At 53.0% G+C, this 13,498-nt stretch overlaps 1 protein-coding gene across 1 annotated transcript in view; it reads right to left on the bottom strand.

Moving 5' to 3' along the window:
* The window catches only part of Grhl3 (grainyhead like transcription factor 3), a 28,854-nt gene that overhangs the window by 1,241 nt on the left and 14,115 nt on the right, over window positions 1-13,498 (bottom strand). Inside the window, exons 5-15 of the mRNA XM_057784561.1 lie at window positions 13,392-13,465; window positions 12,691-12,844; window positions 12,455-12,566; window positions 11,450-11,544; window positions 9,624-9,782; window positions 9,113-9,191; window positions 8,869-9,002; window positions 8,142-8,176; window positions 7,061-7,149; window positions 6,228-6,313; window positions 4,002-4,066 (exon numbers count right to left, since the gene is read on the bottom strand). Of these exons, the coding sequence (XP_057640544.1) occupies window positions 4,002-4,066; window positions 6,228-6,313; window positions 7,061-7,149; window positions 8,142-8,176; window positions 8,869-9,002; window positions 9,113-9,191; window positions 9,624-9,782; window positions 11,450-11,544; window positions 12,455-12,566; window positions 12,691-12,844; window positions 13,392-13,465 (1,082 nt within the window). The remainder of the gene's footprint in view (window positions 1-4,001; window positions 4,067-6,227; window positions 6,314-7,060; window positions 7,150-8,141; window positions 8,177-8,868; window positions 9,003-9,112; window positions 9,192-9,623; window positions 9,783-11,449; window positions 11,545-12,454; window positions 12,567-12,690; window positions 12,845-13,391; window positions 13,466-13,498) is intronic.

Raw genomic sequence — 13,498 nt, 5'->3', positions numbered from 1 at the left:
GAAGTAGACTCCCCATGGCTATAGACTCTAAAAGGGCCAAAACCACAGTTTATGCCAAGGGTACCCTGTAAGAGCTCCCTCCCTGATGAAAATCACTGGGAGGTGATCTGAGTCTCACTTAGTCCCTTCCCAGCTAATATTCTGAACAGGTAATGGAATTGGGCATATACACTCAACCATCCATACATCTGTCTGTCCATCCATCTGTCCATCCTTCTATCTATACACCCATCATATCCATCCCTCAACTATTCATCTGTCTACTTGTTCATTCACCCATCTGTCCATACATCCATCTGTTCGCTTATCCACTAATCTATCAACCCATCCATCCACCTAAACATTCACCTACCTATCCATAGTCACCTATCTATCCATCCCACCCCACCTCTTTCCTCTATCCACCAGTCTGTTCTCCATGTACCCTTTCATCCTTCATCTCTCAGTCTTTGCTAGGTCCTTCCTTCCTTCCTTCCTTCCTTCCTTCCTTCCTTCCTTCCTTCTTTCCTTCCTTCTTTCTTTCCTTTTCTTTTTTTGATTTGTTTTACAAGACAGAGTTTCTCTTGTGTAGCCCTGACTGTCCTGGAACTCACTCTATAGACTAGGCTGGCCTCGAACACACAGAGGTCTGCCTGCCTCTGCCTCCTGAGTACTGGAATTAAAGGCGTGAGCCACCACTGCTTTGCTACTGGCCCCTTTCATGTGCATCTGGGACATTGCTCCAAAACCAACAGTTGTGTGGGGATTAACTGGTCCTGAATTCTGTCCACCAGAATTTCCCACAGAAAGGGAGACTGGGTTCTCACAATCATGTCACACTCCACTTCATAGAACGGAGAAGCTGGGCTTCGCTACTGTGGCTGCAGTTAGCAGAGGGCAGAGCTCAGGTTTTAATCTAGACCTTTTGTCTCTCTATGATATCATTTTTCAGGAGAAGGGAAAAGAACCAAAAAATCCTATAAATACAAGTTAGGAAATGGGAGACGGAAGGAAGCCAAAATCCATGTTTGGGAAGAGCTCAGGTAAATGCTTCCTTTTGTGAGGACTCAGGGGAGGGTGAACTGAAGAAGCCCGTGGTCTACACCCTGCTATCTCTGCCAGCACCAGCCTGGCAGCAACTTCTTTGGGGGAAAAGGTTGGAGCTGGGGCTCCCAGAGGCTGGGGTTGGCAGTGTGAGGACCTGACTTTGCAAATTCCATTTTCAAGAAGGGGCTTCATCTTAAGTCATATAATGAGCAGGGGGGTGGGGGTGGGCTATCTCAGCTCCATAAATGTGCAGTGATGGCAGAAATCTGAACAGATTCCCTAAAAATAGCCAATTAAGGAACTAAGGAGCAGGGCCATAAGACTTAACGAGGTCCGGATGTTAGGAGGCAGCCTGTCCTTGAAGATACCTTGTCAGCTATTAATGGCCCTTTGTTAGGTTCTCATGCCCCAAAGCTGACCAATGGGTTCACAAACTACCTCATCCTATGTATTCCTTACCCAATCCCCAAATGACAGGGCATGAACTCCCCTGATTACGGCGTTTCCCCTTTAAAAGTTCTACCCTCCCAGGGCTCCCTGCCACACTTTCTGCACCCGCCATGCTAGGGTGCTGGAAAGGTGCTGTTCCAAATTTGAGTTTGAATTAAAAACCCTCATGTAATTTGCATCAGAAACCCAGCTCCATGAACTCATTTGGGGACCAGAAACTCGGGCATAACAGCAGGAAGAACCCTGCACTGCAAGGTGATATTTTTTTTCTGTCCAAGGTGATCTTAGCCTGGGGGCTGGAAGCTAGAGACTGCCAGGAGAGCCGGGTTGGATGGGGAAGAGAGGGTGAGCTCTGGCAGCTCCAGGGTTGGGTTGTCTGTTTCTCACAGTGGCACCAGTCAGCTCTCAGGTATGAGTGCCTCCAGGGCGGTGGACCCAGGGAAGGTGGACCCCTCCCGTTAGTGACAACTGGGTCCCAAGTGGCAGGGGCTTGCCAAGAGCTATTGCTACTTCCCAGCTTCCAGCTTCTTCTGCCATCATCAAGTTAAACCCCTGGCCCGCTGCCAACAAAAACAGTGTCTTGGTTAATCTTTCAAGCACTCTGTGATGCCTGTAAAACTGATTTTATCTGCCTTGGTCAGGAGGACTTTGGGGGGCGGTTCGCGAGAATAAACTAGGCTTGGGGTGAGACTGTCCACCTTCCTCTGATGTGGACATTTCTTGGAATGAATTCGAATTTGGAAATATGTTCTTTCAGACCTTGGTAAACATCTTTGGGCTGAGGTTTTCGTGGCCACGGGGACCATGGAGTGACGCCCTGGTCTGTAGAGCTGGGCAAAGAGAGTAGCCAGGCTGGCCACAGATTTTGTTAGCCTATTTCTTAGTAGTCAGAGGAGCCAGGAGAAGGGGTGAGGTCGAACTCTGAGGGGAGTGCACTTTAAGATGCTGATAATCCCTTTTGCTAGTTCCCAACTCAGGACCACTGCTTTGAACCCCAGCTTCTCCGTCTGTAGGAACGGGAAGATCCCACCAAGCTAAAGGCCAGTAAGAAGCCAGGCGTCACTGAGTACAGCAATTGGCCCGAGGGAAGAACTTGCACAAAGGAAGTCATTTACAATTAGTTTGCGCAGCTGCGGGATTGACGGGACAGGCTCCGGCAAAAGAGCCAGGAGCCAGAGAGGTAGACCCTCACCTCAGGGCTCCTTGGCTTCCTGTCAAATACAAAGGCTATCCCTTGCCGCTTAGCCTTGCCTGGGGTGGGATTTGCTGGGGAGCCCTGCAAAGAGAGGCAGGAAGTAGGGCATGTGGGCGTGGCACTGAAGGAGCAGTGGGGCTGGGCTTGTCTGGGCAAGCAGACAGTAAGTAGATTCTACCCCAGTGTGTGAGTCCCTGTATGAAACCGAAACTTGGTAGGAGGTGGAAGATGGGGGTGGGGTGGAGTGGGGGGAAGACCCCACACACTGACAAAACCCTCTAGATTCTCATGCAACCCAAACCAAAGGGGTCCTTTTCTACATCCCAGCCTTCTGTGCGGGAGGCTAGAGTAGGTTAAGGTGAGCTGGCCTGGGATGGGTTTTATCCTTCGAGGCCTTCTCAGTGGGAGAATGCACAGACCACAGCGTGGGCCCTGTGCAGGTGCAGCTGGAGTTAGATTGTCTAGCAGGGTCCGCTGTGCTTTAAGCAGTGCAGCTGGAGGACGGGCAAGTCCGAGACTGTATGGCGGCTTCTCTCCTGCCTCCTCCAGCCTGTAGGTGGAAGAGGCCCTTGGAGCTCCTTTGACTGGGATCTTCAACTCAACCCCCAATTACATTCCCCCTTGGGCTCATGGCAGCTGCCCCTTCCAGTCGCTCTCTGCCTGGGGTGGCTTTTCTGGGCCTTCTCACCTCGCCGTGCCTTAGCTCACAGCTGCCATCCCTGCTTATCATCTCTGAGCCTCAGTTTCCCTGTAAGATGTGGGTCATGTTATCTACCTGCCAGTGTGACTGGGAGGGTTAGATGATAGGCTCGGTCTGAGGTCTGATATATGAGAGTTGGGTGAATGGTTGTTGCTACAGTGAACAATATAATAATAATAATAAAAGCCGGGCGGTGGTGGCGCATGCCTTTAATCCCAGCACTCGGGAGGCAGAGGCAGCCTGGTCTACAAGAGCTAGTTCCTGGACAGGCACCAAAGCTACAGAGAGACCCCTGTCTCGAAAAACCAAAAAAAGAAAAATAAAATAATTAAAAAAAAGAACAACTTTATTCTCCAGTGGTTTGGGGACTTGAACTTGGGTCCTCCAGTGAGTGACCTTGTACTTTCTATGCCAGTAGGTCACTTGTGAGAAGATCCTTGAACCACACCCTACTCTCATCCTTGTTGCCTAGGAACAGTGTCTGGTTTCTGCAGGTGGAGAGGCGACCATGGCTTTGGCCTGACTGGGGGACACTCCACACCCACTGAGCAAACTCTGCATCCCATCTGGGCACGCTCAGCCTTGGCAGTTCTGAGGAGCCACAGACAGGAGGGCTGAAGGGGCACTCACCCTCGCTTGCATTTTTTGTAGACTTTGCAAATATTCTCTTCCGGGAGACCATACTTCTCGGAAATCTGGAAGGAAACAGTAGGATTTCACCGCCTGCGGCCATAACCGGATTTATACAAACTTTTTAACACTGTTCTTTACTTGGCGGCTACCAAAGTCATATATATCAGCATTGTGGGAAAATGAAGAGAACCACAGTGATCCTATTTCCCTAGGCGAGCACTATTGGCTTCTGAGTGTATACCTTCCCCTTGGTGGACTGGGCATATGCCTAAGTTTATACCACACATGGGGGGGTGATATCATTTTGCATTGTCTTATGATAAGTTGTAGCATAATAAATACTTAGCAAACTGCATTTTAGTGTCTATAATATGTCTGCTGAATGTCTGCTGTTTCCCCTGGTTCTCACCTAGCGCCTGACATTTGAATCTGTGTTTAAGGATCTGTTTGTCACCGGCTGGGGACCCTGTGCAATCTCAACAGCAAGAATGTCCACCCCAGAGGACTGGATGTAAACATCCAGGACAGATGCTGCCATGTGCCAAAGCCCCCAGGAGTGGGCTCTGTCACTGTCTTGGGAGCAATGGGCATGCTGCTGGCTCTGCTATGAGGTGGGGTAACCCCATGTTCCCCTTCTGGGCAGGAGTGAGTAATTGTAGCCCATGGTGGAGGCACGCCAAGCTCCAAGCGCCCGAGCCTGGCTCAGAGCCTAAAAGCCCATTCTGTCCATGTGGGAGCTTCCTCTACAGACGAGGCCACTTTGTCTCTGAGGTTGACTGAGCCCAGGCAAGTGGTCCCTGCCCTTCACCGAAGTTGCAGAGTTTTACCATTGTTGCTTGAGACAGGGTCTCTCTACACTGTCCTGGCCATCCTGGAACTCACTGTGTAGATCAGGCTGGCCTTGAACTTACAGAGATCCACCTGCTTCTGCTTCTGGAATGTTGGGGTTAAAGGTGTGCTCCACCACACCCTGAGAGTTGTAGAACTTTGAACAGCATTCCCACGTCTTTTACAGTTTCACTTTTGTGAAATGGGTGTGGCAATAGGTTGGATGCACACAAAATGACTCTGAAAGGACTGGTCTGGCCCACTGTCAGAGTCAAATACTGGTGCCTCGTGGAACTTGAAGCTGCAGCCATGCCCAGGCCTGGGACACCAGTGGCAGGTGGTCCTCTGGGCATGACTGACAGAGGGTTGGGCTCAGGGTCCTGGGTAGACTGACAGAGATCCCTCCAAACTAGAAATGTCCCTAGATTTTATTTGAATGGCGGTGTCATTGGAAGCTGCCAGGGAACAGAGGTCAAGTCTGTCTATGGAAGACTTTGGGAACAGATTAGATAGAGGTAGTGGGGGCTATCAGAAAAGTGGCAAGTTCTCCGCCTCTGGAAACAGAGAAGTCAAGAGTGGGTAGAGATGAGGCTAATCCTGTAAATTGCAGCTTAGCCCAAAGATTCTGTCTCTATTCAAGTGACGTTGTTGACTTTTCTGTGAGCCCAATTTCCTGGGGCTGATGCCAAGCAGGCTGAAAATATGTTATAAGAACAGGACAGCCCAGAGGGCAGAGAGCTTGGGCTGGTCTGGCACTTTGCCAAGTCTCTGACCTCTTGGAGTGAGGGGATGCTAAACAGTACCCAGTAGAGAAAGAGGGGAAGCAGGCACTTGTGGCAGACATAACAGAATGTCTGGCGTGTGAGCCTCCACCAAGCAGCCCATGAAGGTAGCTAAAGGTCTGCCAGCTACAGGTGCTGAGCTAAGAGGTTCCACCCTGTAGTCCAAGGCCCTGGTGACCCTGGAGGCCACAGATGCCATCCATTTGTCCAAGCTGGGCTGTTCTGCCAGCTCACAGGTGACTGGGGGTTGGGGAAGGTCTCCTTGCCCAGATACAGTCCCACCCTCAGTCACCCCCAAGTCCTGTAAGCAGGAGGAATGAGGCCCCCCGGGAGGGAAAAATGAATGTCTCTGGGCCCAGCCTTTTTGTGTGTGTGGGTTTCATTCCCATTAAAACAGAAACAGGTTTGCAAAGCCAACAAAGGCCCTGGCCTGTCAGACAGCAGCCATCAGATTAAGGAGGATTTATGGCGTGTGTGACTCTCAGGGTGGAGCAGGGTTCTTATGGGGGTGATAAGACCTGGAGGCACACCCCCTAGCAGGGCCCTGGCCCCCTGCTGAGGGCTTGAAAAAGTAGCCCACCAGAGCCCCCCTGTGGGAAATGAGGCACCTTACCGCATTCCTTAGCCCCTTCAGGTCCGGGGTCTTCAACATTAGCGCATCAAACACCTCCTCTGTCTCCCTCCGCACATACAACAGAACTGAAAACCAAGGGCGACAGAGAGGACACTGAGCCGGGAGGATCTCAGGGGATGGAGACGGGTCTTAAAAGACATGATCTTAATGTAAGGGGCAAGCTTTTTTCTAGCCCTTTCTAGACTGCCCATACTTTGCCGGGGGTGTTTGAATCTTGGGTCTGGTTCTACTACTTGGCAGCTAGTTACCTTGACTAGGGGTTTTCAACACCGCTGAACCTTATTTTGTATGTAAATAGGTGTTCTTGCTCCCTACTTCAGAGCTGCTTCTGGAATCAGTGACAATGTTCAGAAACCCTCCAAGTCCATGGCTAAGCTTGGTTCCTGGGTGCTGGTGGCTCTCCCCTGGTCATCAAAGCCTTCAGGGACTTCTATGCCCTAGCCCCCAATCACAGACTTAAGGATATCAAAACCGGACAACCAGACATGGGAGCCCACCCTACTCTAATCCACTTAGAGAACCGTGGGCCTCGCCCAGCCCAGCAGGCTTGTTGCCTGCTCTAGCTGCTCTGGGATAGCCATGTCCAATCAGGGTAAAAGCCACAGATGTCCTCCATCTCTGTGGCTATCATCTATTCAAGCTCTGGAGTGCTCTCAGCCACCCCCAAATCTTGGCTTAAATGCACTCCAAGGTGTGAATAAGGTCTTGGGTGGGAGACTTCAGGGAAAACCTCATGGGGTGCGTGGGGGCTTCCGGGAAGGCTCTGGGGGGCATTTGGAAGGGCTCTGAGAGACCCCGAGGGCTCAGACTACCTCTCTGAAGGTCATCTTCCTTGGCCTGTTTGGAGGGAAGAGGCTCAAACTCCTCGGCGAAGGGTGAGCAGGTACGCTTCAGAGGCAGCCTGTGGGGACAGCAGAGAGGGGTTAGTGAGGACAGCTGTCCCTCCAGGGATCCCTGGGACAGGGAAGGCCCCAGGAAGGGATAACAAAGAATCAGGATAGAGGTGAAGTCCTAAGCCTGGGAGCAGGTCAAGCTGGGTCAGACCCCAGCCCTGCCACTTGTTGGCAGCATGCCGGACCAGGTCCTGTCTTTAACCTCAGGTGGTACATTTGACCATGGAGAGAGATGACATGCTATAGGAGGTGGTCCGACTTGCATGGCCTTAGCACCACCCACATTTTATCTTCTAGAAGGAGCAAACCATTGACGGGTAGAGCCAAGAAAGGAGTGGGTACAGTGGGGCCTGGAGGGAGACCAGCTTTGGTGCAAGTCCTGCCTCTGCTACTTATCAGCTGGGTGGCTGTGAGTGAGCTGCGTTACTTCTCTGGACCCTAGTTTCCTCATTACAGGAGAGCCATGGCTCCACCTTTCCCACCTGCCAGGGCTGGTCTAAGGTGACGAGAGAGAGAGAGAGTTTGGAGCGAAAGCCCCATATGGAACATTTGTGCTCTTTACAGGGAGAAATGGATTCTAGCAGATGGCCTGAGAGCAAAGTCAGCTGTGGCCCACACTCACGCCACCCTGCCCTCCTGCCTCGCCCTCCAAATATTCGGGGTCCCCAAAGGCTGCTGGAGCAGAGGCTGTGAGCGACAGGGAAGGGCATGGGTGACTGTGGCCTCTGGAGGTGATGTGTTGGGGAGGGGGCGTCCAGCACAGCTCTGCTCTGTTTCCCCGACTATGTAGTCCCATCTCAGAGGCCTTTCTTTGCCTTTTATTTTTTTACAAGCAGGTGTCTCGCCAGAGATCCGCCAACTTTCCGTGTAAGGCAAGCCCATAAAAACCCAGGCGGTTTCAGTGGGAAGGGGAAGATCTAGGCCTAGCTCCCGGCGGCAGGGGAAGGGCAAGAGGCGATGGGCTCAGAGAAGGACAGAACCCTGGCTGCTTTTCTTGTACCTGTCAGAGCTGCTGTGTCCTGCTGAGGGGACAACCTGCAACAAAAAGAAAAGACATTTCTGGTCAGGTGCAAGGAGAAAGAGTAGAGCATCTGGGGAGGGAAGGGGGGTGGGTACCATGCTAGGGCCTTCCTTGCGTGTTCTGCCCTGAGGAATCCCTAATTGAGTTGGGGGTCTCAAGTCAGGAAGAACTGTCCAGCTAAGGCTGCTGAGTCAGGGACTCAGGGACACAGTGGGACTGCTCCAGTACTACTGGCAGACTGAGCCAGCCTGATGCCAGCAAACCCAGAGGCCAGGGGCTGCAGCGGCGGGGCCTGCAGCTGGGGACTAGTGATAACAGGAAGATGGAGATGAAGCAATGCCCCTGAGTCCACTGCATTTTTGACATTACTGCTGCTTCGCTGTTCGGTGGGCACCATAATAGGCCCAGAGAGGGCAGGAGATGGCTCAGGGCCACACGTCACTCTGTTCCTTTCCTCCATGTGAGCTCGAGCTCAGCTGGTTTGATAGATAGGTTCTCCTGCACACCCACATGGTCACTGGTCATTTCTGAACCCCTCACAGTTCAACAGAGATAGCTTTCTTTTAGCTTATAAATAGCAGGATCTGGAGACACACTAGCGGGCAATCAGGGTGGTGGCAGGTAAAGCCCCCAGTAGGGTGCTTAGGCAGGCCCTCCCAGATCCAGGGCTCCCTCCTAGTCCCCCTTCCACCTGCCCTGCCCTCACCCCTCCTGGGCGCTGTAGGCTGGAGAAGTGCAGGTTAGGAATAAACAGCACAGGCTGGGTCTCTAGGTCAGCTTCGGGCCGCAGGTATGTGGTCTCATTGCCCCTGAAGCCTGACAGCAGGCAACCCTTGATGCCTGCTGGGAGAAAGAAGCCATTGAGTCCCGAGGTCCCTTCCACACAACCCCTGACCAGCCTTTCTGGCCTCCGTCCCTTTGGCCCACCCCAGGTGGCCCCGTCCACTGACCGTTGTTACTGGAGTCCGGGCACTTGACCTTCCTTCGGAACTGCTTCCTTTCATCATCCCGCATTTTCCTCTCCGCCCCCTGTAAAGTGAGGTGGTGCTCACCGGGGACCAAGGGAGGGGCTGGCCGTGCCCACCGCTGCTGGTTTGCCTCATAAATATGGGTCAGGTCACAGGGAAAGTGGGAAATGGGCAGGTACCAGCATGTGGCTCAGCCTCCTCAAAGTCAGCTCAGGCCATGAGAGAGATGGAGAAGGGAGCTTAAAGAGACAATGAAGGGCTTGGGGGTGGGGGCAAGAGGGAGAGATGAGCAGGAATGAGGAGCACTGGTGGAGAAAAAGGAGCCACTGAGCCAGACTTACAGGCTCCTGAAGAGAGGGGACAGAAATGTGGACACAGATGCAGAGAGGAAGACTTGGGACAAGCACATGGAGAGGAAGGAACCGAGAGGGATAGGCTTCTCAGAGGAACAGGTGGTGTCATTGGTGTCATCCCCCCCAACCCCAACACATACCTTATCACAGAAGATCTTGATCTGGCAGACGGCTCGGTGTACCAGACGCTCAGTGCCTGTTCCACAGTCATAGGTATCAATTTGCAAGTTCAGGGGGACACCCTTCACCCCCTTCTGTGAGGAGAAGTCTGTGCTCAGACAGTTGACCCCGATGAACACCTAGGGACAGAGTGAGGAGCCAGATAAGTGGTCTACTCAGATTTGTGTGTTCAATGAATACCCTTCGGCCATCTTGGGCTCTGCAGGCAAGCATTACTACCCCCCTTCCCTTTCACAGATGGGAAGGGGGTGCTGGTGAATTATGCTGGTGTGCTCTTTCTAGCTCCCTGAGGGCACCCCACCCTGGGAGGGCACTGAGGGTCCTTGGAGGACTAGATCTGAAGGTTTACTTCTCCGCAGCTTGGAGCGAGTTAGGGACACAGCTTTACTGCTAAGCCATGCACCAGTGGCCACCCAGATTATATCTAGTCTACAGCTCTGGAGATTGATTAGAGAAAGAATTGCTGCTGCCCATTCCCTAGGGAGTCGGGGTACATGAACCTGGAGCTGGACCCACTGATCAGCAGTGGGAAGTGTGCCAGTTTGTGGCTTGGGAAGACTCTGTCTTATCTACAGATGAGGATGGGTAATACATCCTGTGAGGCTGGGAGAGCTCGCACTTTCTCCTGTCAAGCAAGGACACTGGCCATTCTGGTGAGGGGATGGTTCAAAGTCTACCTACAGCCTGTGTTTTCTCAAGGACAGCCTGGGGCCTGTCTCAACCTTGGCAGGCTGGGGGCCAGACCCTGCTGCTCCAGTCTGGCCTTTGTCTCTGGGACATTTCCCTCAAAAAAAGCCCTGACCTGAATGGTGGGGATGGGAGGAGGCATCTCCACAGACCCCTTCAGTTGCAGTGTTCGGGTGAGTTCCCCTCACCCAACCCAGCTGTGCTACAGCTTCCACCAGCTCCCATCCCAGACCCAGGCCTGGGGGAATAAAGGCTGTGAGAAAAATCCCCACTGAAACCCACCCCCCCTTCCCATGAAACTCTCCCACCTTCCATGACTGGCAGGCTCCTCCTCTAGCCCCTAGCTCTGTTTGAATAACAACCCCAGCTGGGTCCTGCCTGTCTCCATATCTTCTCTATGTCCCCCCCAGGGGAAAAAGGGGTCCACAGATGCTTTTGGGATGAGAGGTCCCAGGCCCAGTGGGTGTGGTGAGCCTGCTCTGGGTGTGGAAGGACAGACTGGAGAGAGATTGCCCGAACCCCATCCCCAAGCGCCAGGCTGGTGCCCTTTCCACAGCACAGCTCTCTGCACAGAAAAGCTCTAAGTGCCTAGCTGGTAATGGGCTCAGGCATCTGGGTGAGGCTTGGGGTTCAAGCTCCCATGAAGGAAGCCAGTAATGCTCCCTCTCCCTGGCTTCTCACTTGATGGACCCTGTGACTGTGTCTTGTTCTAGCCTCTTAGATGTGGGAATGGGAGCTCACCGCTGCCCACAGTCTCTAAGAAGCTGACGTCTGGGATCAAGCCATCCCCTGCCACTTTGGAGCCAGCATGCTCCCAAGGCCTTGGAGCCCCTTCCTGTGAGGCTCAGTTATCTCATCTGATGAATAGGCAGGCTGAGTTGATGACCTGACATCTGTCAAGGTCACATGATCCCCACTACAACCAGTTAGTTGGGGCTATGAGCTTAACAAAGTGACATGGTTTTAGAGGGAAAGGGCTGGGTGCAGCCCAGCTGCCACCACCCCTTAGAGGTTCATCACAGTGGACAGCACCACCCTGAGGCCCCTTAAGCCCCTCCCAGGCGTGATCACTGGTCACTCCACCCAAGCCCACACTGACCTTGGCCTCCTCATTGACATTCCACACGAAGGACAGCGCGTTGTAGGCCACCTCCTCGATGTGCTGGACTGTGTTGAAGTTTTCTTTACAGTCGGCTGCAAGTTCAAGAGACCAGGTCAGCGGGAAAGAGACGAGGGTGCTGTGGGGAGGGGACGCTGTGAACCGCACCTTAGTCCACACAAGGCCATGTGCCTGACCCCCCAGCTGAGGGGTGCGAAACCGAAGATCTCTTAGGTAGTGCATCAGGGACAGCACAGCAAGGGCAGCAGGGGTCGGAGTCGGGATCCTGGCATCTGTAATTTATGCGACCCTGATACACGACACTAATAACGTCTCGTGTAAATCCTCCTCACTCTCTGAAGAGTCAGTTTACACAGGAGGAAAGTAGGACTCTCAGAGAGGCTGGGTTTCTTGCTCAAGGTCACACAGCTAAGGAAAGCTCGAGCAAGGAGCCTCTCAGCCAAGTCCTTGAAGCGCCTCCCATCTCTACACAGCCAGGCAGCTGGCCACCATTGACAATTAGATAAAATGAAGCATAGGAAGGGAGGGGACATATCATAAGGGCAGGAAGAAAAGAATGGAGCCATGTGGGAGTGTTCCAGGGACAAGGGTCCCAGTATACAGCCACCCCTCTTTTGACAGAGTCTTGTGTAGCCCCAGGCTGGCTTTGAACTCTGTAGTCAAGACAACCTTAAACTTCTACTTCTCAAGTGCAAGGATAACAAGTCTGCACCACCATGCCGGTTTTATGCCATGCTGTGGGTACAATCCAGGGCTTCCTACATGCTAGGTAAGCTGAGCTACCAGGTCAGGCCCACCGCTATTCCCCACAGTGGCCAACATCACAGGGCCTATACACCGGCACCATGGGGTCCCAGGTCCTGTCTATCCCAGAGCAAAGCAGGAAAGAGGGGCTGCTGCGCCCATCAGAGGATGCTGTCTCCTGCACTGTGTCCTCAGGAGAGGGAAGGGGCGTAGGGGGAAGGGCACGGGGTTCATGCTCACCCACGTCGATGACTCGCTGCTTGGCGGTGGGCTGCCGGGAATGCCAGTGCCTCCAGAAGCGCAACTGCTCTACCGGGACCTTGTCGTTATCGAACACGACCATCACCACGCTCTGCAAGTGCAGTGGCCCTGTCACCCTGGTCTGAAGCCCAGGCTCCAGGCTCTCTCCCAGAGCATGACAAGGGTTCCCCCAGCAGAGGCTCACCAGCGCCCCCTCCCCAAGCTGCCACACACACCTTGACTTTGCTGGAGGACAGAGCGAGGCCTTTACCTCCCGCTGGGGTGCGCAGGGTGACAGGGTAGAACTGACCCTTGTTGAGGTAGGCCATGGGAGACTCGCCCGCTTTGATGTGAATGGCTTTGGGGGAACCCAGGGTGTACTCAAAGTCACTGTGGAGAGCAGGAGGGTGATGAGACAGGCTCCAGGCAGGGGCGTTCTGGGAGCACAGGGCAGGGACCTGGGTCTGTGACGGGCTTGCTGTATGACCTGTCATTTTCCTGTCCTGGGAGGGTCTATTTAATAGCTCTGTTGGGTCACATTCTAGTTGAATAAAGGAGGTCCAAAGATAACTAGAGAGAGCCAGAGTAGGGACAAAGCCATGGAGGACTAAGGACAACCAAGCCTCGGTTTTCTTTGTACTGGGAGGATTGAGACATGGTCTTATTATGTAGCTCAAACTTGCCAAGAACTAAATATACAGTCCAGGCTGGTCTCAAACTCACTATGAAGCCCACATTGACTTCATACTCACAGCAATCCTCTTGTTTCTGCCTCTCAAGGGATGAGGTTACAGGTATGTTTCTTTCTAACGGGGTGCTGAGCTTAGAGCCCCCTGCCCAGAAACAGGCTATGAATGCCCAGTATGTTCTACGGATACTTTGGAGTTGTCTTCAGCATTCTGCCCAAATGACGAAAGGTCCCAGGAAATCAAGTTACCTCTTGAGGCTAGGATAATCCTCTGGACATGGGGGTTCCGGGGATGTTTTCAGGATATCGGGGAAGAGCAGCGACTACAGAGAAACACAACCACAAGAGAATAAATG

The sequence above is a fragment of the Chionomys nivalis genome, chromosome 11 (assembly GCF_950005125.1).
Source record: "Chionomys nivalis chromosome 11, mChiNiv1.1, whole genome shotgun sequence".
Lineage (NCBI taxonomy): Eukaryota > Metazoa > Chordata > Mammalia > Rodentia > Cricetidae > Chionomys > Chionomys nivalis.
The sequence above is the reverse complement of the archived record's forward strand: the minus strand, read 5'-3'. Positions and strand labels throughout refer to the sequence as shown.